A 6854-nucleotide genomic window follows, 5' to 3' on the forward strand; every position below is an offset into this window, starting at 1 on the left:
CTCTTGCTGATCCTAGCCTGCGTTTGTCCACTAGGCTATGCTGCGTCTCACTCAGATGAAAGGGAAGAGCCCTTGGTGGAGACTTCTGGAGGACTATAAAGGAAAATTGGGCCTGATTGCAAAGAACTGAATGCTGACCTCATGCTTCCCAGTTTTCATGGGCTGTGATGAACAGGATGGAGTGGCGGTGGCAGACTAGAGTAAGGAAGAGCGATGAGGAGCCACTGAGAAACCTGCAGATCCAAGGGAGAGATAGGGAAACTGGAAGCAGAGACAGAGAAGCTGGAAGCAGGGGAAATGGAACCATGAGCAAAGAGAGAAGAGGCTTTGGTGATTCTGCCTTATTAAGGGTCAGAGGTGGTGTTGGAGGGAGAGGAGAGTAAGTTTCTTGTCCTGAGAAAACACTGGTGACAGTGAAACTTGGATGTCAAAGAAAGGCATGGGTTTAAGGGGAAAAAGGCTGAGTCTGTCGTGTTTGAAGTTCTGGAGAAACTTCAGCATCCAGGCTTCTGGTCTGTGCTGGAGAGTGGTTAGTGCTGGACCAGAGGACTCGCCTCACACTGAGTTACTGAAAGCCGTGGTGGGAACTGCGGATGGATGGGACCACCAGGTAGAAAAGCCGAGCAGCTCCTGAACAGTGGACCTTTGGGATCACTACACTGTGTTTCTCACAATTCAGCATCGCTGCTTCTCAGTGGGGCTCTGCTGCCTCCATGGGAGAGCACTGGAAAGTAGAGGGGATGCTTTTGATTGTCCCAGTGGTTGAAGGGTGGTATAGGCCTTCGATAGATACACTGGGACACGGGGAAACAAGATGTTCTGCAATGCAGAGGGCAACTCTGCAAAGTGAAAAATTTATCTGGGGTCCTCTGGATTTGTAGTTATCTCATTGGGCGTTCATTTAGGTGAAAAATCTATTTTGAAGTCTCTGAGCCCAGAACCTAATTACAATTTCCATATATACCTATATATTTTGCTTCATTTAAATTTATATGTGTTTTTGTAAGAGTGTAACCATATAAATAGAGAGAAAATTGTACTTTGTTTTGTTGGAATTTGATTGAACTGTTTCATTTCAGGATATCACGTTTCTGCTGGCAACATCACTTCTAAAATTTGAGTGACTACTCTGCATTGACACCTATCTCATTAGTGGTGATTTTACATATTCATTGAAGCGTCTGATTATTTCGTATTAAGTGCTCTTGTCTAACAATAAATTAAAATATATATTTTTCTCTATAGATTTCTTTCCTTTTATTTATTCTTTATACTTACAGTTAGGTCATTATATTTTTTAAAAAAATTATGTGTGCATATCAGTTATTTCATCTATACAGTTTATTTCAGGAGAGTGAAGAGAGTGTTACAAATTCATTGTGATAAGGAGGGGTTGGAACTGATGGGGTTGAGAACCGCTAGTTCTAAACTAGCACTATCCAGGAGAAATAGAATAGGAACCACAAATACATTTTACATTTGCTAATAGCCACCTTAAAAAAATAAAAGGACGGAGTATTACTCAACCTTAAAAAGGAAGTAAATCCTGTCACATGATTTGACATGGCTGAAGCTTGCAGACATTATGCTAAGTGAAAGAAATCAGTCACAAAAAGTCAAATACTGTATGATTCCACTTATATGAGGTATCTAAAATATATAAATTCCTAGAAACAAGAACTGGCTGGTTGCCAGAGCTGAAGAGAGAGGCATATGGGGAGTTTTTTAATGGGTATAGAGTTTGAGAGTTGCAAGATGAAGAAGTTCTGGAGATCTGTTTCACCACAATGTGAGTACACTTAACACTACCAAACTGTACACTTAAAAGTGGTTGAGAGTGTAAATTTTATGTTATGTGTTTTTTACTATAATAAGAAAATTAATAAGAGTAGGCAATACTAATTTTGATAACATGTATTTATTTAACTCAAAATATTAAAAATACTATCATTTCAATATGCAATAATCTAAAAGTTACCACTGGGATATTTTATATTCTCTTTCTTGCACAAAGTCTGAATTCTGTGTGCATTTTAAACCTACAGCACATATCAACCAAGCCTGGCTGCATTTCCAGTGCTCAGATGCCACACATGGCTAGTAGTTACAGCAAATGCTAACGACACTTGTTGAGCAGACCTTCAGCACCAGGCATTGCTGTGGGTCCTTTACATAGAATCACTCTTCCCATCCTTGGCCCTATGAGGTAGGCACCAGGAAATTGAAGCACAGAGACCTTGAATAGCACACTTAATGTCAAGAGAAACTGTGGCCAAGTGGAGAGCTGAGGCCAGGCATTATGGCTCCAGAGCCCGTGCCTTAATCACTGTGCTTAGGCACCCTCGTGGGGCTTTTCTCTGGGACTCCTGTTCTGGCCAAGTGGGAGTCCTCTTTTCCCAGTGGGATACTAGCAGTGTGCTTCCATGGGCTTGCTCTTCCATGGGCTCGCACATTCCATGAAAGCGTACTCCTGGCATCCCTCTGGGAAACTGAACCCTGGCTGCACAGGTTTTAGGGCGTCAAAATCTGGCTGGCCCCCAGGGAGCCAGTGAGACTTGTCTCTCCCTGCTTCCTGCTGAGCACAGCAGACGCTGGCCAGCCCATCTGCAAAGAAGAAAGAAGCCTGGGTTTGCTTCATAACCGCCTTCAGTGTTCTCTATTCTCTACATTCCCATTAGGAGAGGTAGTGGGCCTGGTGAATCAAGACAAAACACACAGATGTGCCGGAGAGACGATCCCGACACACACATCTAATAAGGACTTGCTACCAGGACCTTGCTGGTGAATTGCTTGCATTCCAACAACTTTTTCTCCTGAGTTTCCCTTAATAAAGACAGATTTCTTCATTTCCTGAGGCTCCCTCAAGATTATACTGACAACTTCCCCATTAATTATCAAATTATGCCCCGTCACAAAATGATTACATTTGCTTCCTACCTAAACACTTCCCCTCATTTGTGAAAAGTCTCATTTAAACTAATATGCTTTTAACTTGCTCAATTTCAACACCTCCATAGAGGCTACTAATGAGCTGATTCCTTGCCCAGCTGGTCCCTCGGCCCTTCCTTGTGTTCTCCGTTCCAAGACCAATTTAGATCTTGCAGTAGGGGAAAGGGGAGGACTCACCCTTTGAGCTGAATGCTTGGTGGGAGCCTTCTTGAGTGATGTGTATACTTAAACACAGGACCTTGAGTTTGAGCCCCCCACAAAAGTGATACTCCACTTGCTGCTTCCAGAAATGTGAAAATTGCTTTAGAGTGGGGCCACAGGAGCAAAACAACCTCCCAGTTTCAACGGGGTAGCTTAATGAGTCAGGTAATTAGACCCAGATTCCCTTTACAGGGGCCTCTTAATTATTATTTAATAAAGAGATGATTCCAGGCTATGACCCTCAAGGCTGGTGGCATTACAACCGTGAAGCTGAAGAAATACTTCCTCCCAGATGTTGTTCTCCTCTGGCAGGGAGACAAAGGTACTCTGAAAAGACCCCTTAGCCTTTCCTTATGGAGAATGTCATGTGCCAAGCAACTCCTCTTCCTGGCACTGTCTTCTCCAAGGTGTCAGATGGGTCACTTCACTGGAGTGCTGGGAATCAGGTCAGTCTGTTCCTCTGATTAACCCTGATCTCATTCTGCTGGCAGCAGGCAGTAGCCTGAGGCCCTGCTGCCTTCTGAAGGCTGCCCACTCATGCCAAGGCTGCTGGGAGCAGGAAGAGCTGACAAGCGTACACCAAGAGCCAGGCTGTGTTCTAAGTGCTCTCAATGCCCTGCCTCCTTAAATTTTCACACAATGTCATTATACTTCCCTCCCCATTTTACAGATCAGGAAACTGAGGCTCACTGGGGCTATGCACACTGTCCAAGGTCACACAACTAATAGTTGGGAGAGCTGGGATTTGAACCCACACACCTCTAACTCCAGAGCCTAAGGGCTTAACTTCTATGTCATATTGCTAGGGATTAGCTGACCAGGGAGAAAATTATTTGGCTATGTTTTCACGGCCAGAACTTGGGTGGGTTATCCGAGTGCTCCATTGTCATCAACATTAATGATGTATCATGATCTGGCCCCTGTCCAGGGGCATATAGAGTCAATCATGGTGACCCCATCCAAGGCATATTCCTTAGACTAGAGGTCCATTATACCAACCAGACCAATAGGAGGCCCTCCCTGGGATTTTTCATATTGGAACTTAAAAAGATGGGTGCAGCTTAGCATTTGTGAGGCCCAAGTTGCTACAGGTTATGATCCAGGTGCATGGAGAAGACAACATTGACAACACACGGAGGAAGAATTCCAGTAATATTTGAGTCTTTGATTCCAGTCCCTGAGGCACAACCGTTGTGTTTGCTATAATTCAGTTAAGTGAACCAACCAACTTCCCCTTTTCACTCAAGCTAGTCTTAATTAGGTTTCTAACTCCATTGCAATCAAAACAGTTCTAATAATCTATGCTCTAGAATTTGATGTACTGGGAACAATGGTGGAGTCTCTACAGGGTTTTAAATCTGTACTTTTACCATAAGTCAGAAATTCTGTGTTAGCAGTGAAATAATATCATATTAAAGATTTGTGCTGCATTAAATTAAATTAAATTAAATTAAATTAAATTAAATTAAATATTCTCTGGTCACAAGGGACTAAAAACTAAAACAGCTTAAGCAAAAAACAAAAAACCAAGGGGTGGAGGCACTACTAGAATACCAGAGCAACCCTGAATCCAGGGAAGAGTGGGAGACCCAGACAGGCAGCTGAGACATGGGATAGAGGTATGAAGACCAGCAAGGAGGCTCTTGTAGTGTGGGCTGTGGCAATGGCCCACAGGAGAGATGATAGGGCCAGAACCAAGGCAGTTGATTGTGGGCCAGTTATAACGGAGTCAAGAGATATTTTGTTGATAGAAGTTTTTAGACTTGGTGATTGATTAAAATTGGGGAGATGACATTGGAGGTGCCCAGGGTGATTCCCATGTGGAGGGTGATGCCGTTAGCTGAACGGTAAACGCGGGAGGCAGAGCAGATTTCGGGAGGTGCTGGAGGAGCAATAGGTAATAAGCTTGGCCGTGGGTAGCTGGCTGGTGTCCAGCTGGGAGGGGCTCCTTGAAGCTAGCATGCTGTGTTCTGGCATCATGACGAAGGTGTGCTGTGGCAGTCACCTGCTGGTCACAGCCTCAGTCCTGACCCACTCATCCTAACCAGGGCCTCACACCCCTTTCCATCTTTCTCTCAGCTCTCCCAGTCACCAAGCAGTCTTCTTATTTTTGCCCTTGCATTACCCAGCAGATTTGTCAGGACTGGTATTATCTCCCTGGTAGAACTTGGGCACCTTTCCATGGGATTCTGCTCCTTCCTGCTGCCCAGTTGAATTGACCCACCTTGGATAACTTCCTCCCTGGAGTGGCGGGAAAGGATGGCTAGCACTGTTAAAAACAAACCAAGGAGACCTGCTGTGGAAAACAGACTGCAGCCAATTTGGCTCTCATAATTCTTAAGTTCTTTTTGAAAGGTATCTATGGCCTGCCTTAGTTAAAACAAGATGAGGATTAGAGATCCCCTCTACTATGGCTACCCATCCAAGGGGTATGTGTAGGTTGCACTGAAAGTAAGACCCAGACCAAATTCTGCTATATATATAAACATTTACTGATAAGCAGGCACTATAATACACATAAGTATTTTTCTAAGCTTGATGAGATGTTTGTTCTCTATATGACACATATCTTGCATGATGAGAAAATGTTCTAGTGGCAGAATTCATGTGGGCTACTAGTCAGATTCAGGCCAGACAGCATAGAATCATCTGTTATGTGTGTGTGGCATAAGACCAGATGGAGTCTTAGGCTTGGTGGGACATTATGAAAGGTGTAAGCTGTTGAGCTTGAAAAATTCTTACACTCTGTGCACACAAGCATGGAGGGCCCTTACCGTGTTCTTAGTCATCCATATATCTTGTGAACAACTCATTTCATTAATGAAAAACTAGTTCTAAACCCATTATACAAATGAATAAACGCTCTGGTGCTGAAGGAAGACAAAGATTGCTGAAGCTCTTGCAGAAGCTACCTCTAGAGTGTGGACTTCCGATTAGAGCCTTTCAAAGCTAATGAAACACTCTGGAGTATGTATCCCTGATCAGAGGACTTCACATGTTAGTGGATCGCTCCTAAGGTGTTGATTAAAAAGAGCACACATCTCTCAGTTGATGCTGAAGTATTTAAAAATAAATTACATGCTGTATCATTCAAACCATGCACTTTCCTCGGAACTTTTGCATAAGCTGTTCTCTGCATACACTATCTTTATCCTCTTCTCGTCCTCTTTGCCTGAAAAGCTCCTATTCAGTCTTCAGGACTAAGTATAGGCTGTCATCTCCTCCAGGAAGCCTTCCCTGATCCTCACTCCAACAAGGCTAAGTTGAGTGTCTCTCCCATGTGTTCTTGTAACATCTTGTGCTACTTGCTACTTCTTAGTTTTGAGAGTGAGCAGTCTCTTCCTTTGACTTGACTGTAATTCCTAGTCCCTGTATCCCTAGTATCAAGCCAAAGAGGTACTCAATTTGTTTGTAAAATTGAATTAAATTCAAAAGAGACTGATGTTGTTTTCCTTTATCTCTGCTTCCCACCAATGTATCAGAAGCGGGATCGCCCAGCTGTGTACTTGGCCAAAGATTATAACTGATGAGAAGGAATGGATGAGAATAATTTGGAAAGGGCCAAATATAGAAATATTTTTACTTGTTTTCACTTTATTTATTTATTTTATTTTTTGAGACAGGGTCTTCCTCTGTCACCCAGGCTGGAGTGCAGTGGCACAGTCTCAGCTCAATGCAGCCCTTGCCTCCTGGGCTCAGGCGAT

At 43.5% G+C, this 6854-nt stretch overlaps 1 protein-coding gene across 1 annotated transcript in view; it reads left to right on the top strand.

Annotated features, from left to right (window-relative positions):
- Nucleotides 1-1244, top strand: part of PTDSS1 (phosphatidylserine synthase 1) — a 96326-nt gene extending 95082 nt beyond the window's left edge. Inside the window, exon 11 of the mRNA XM_065519458.2 lies at nucleotides 35-1244. Coding sequence (XP_065375530.1) covers nucleotides 35-130 — 96 coding nt within the window. The 3' untranslated portion in view covers nucleotides 131-1244. The remainder of the gene's footprint in view (nucleotides 1-34) is intronic.
- Nucleotides 1245-6854: the final 5610 nt, after the last annotated feature.

Source organism: Macaca fascicularis, chromosome 8 (assembly GCF_037993035.2).
Source record: "Macaca fascicularis isolate 582-1 chromosome 8, T2T-MFA8v1.1".
NCBI lineage: Eukaryota > Metazoa > Chordata > Mammalia > Primates > Cercopithecidae > Macaca > Macaca fascicularis.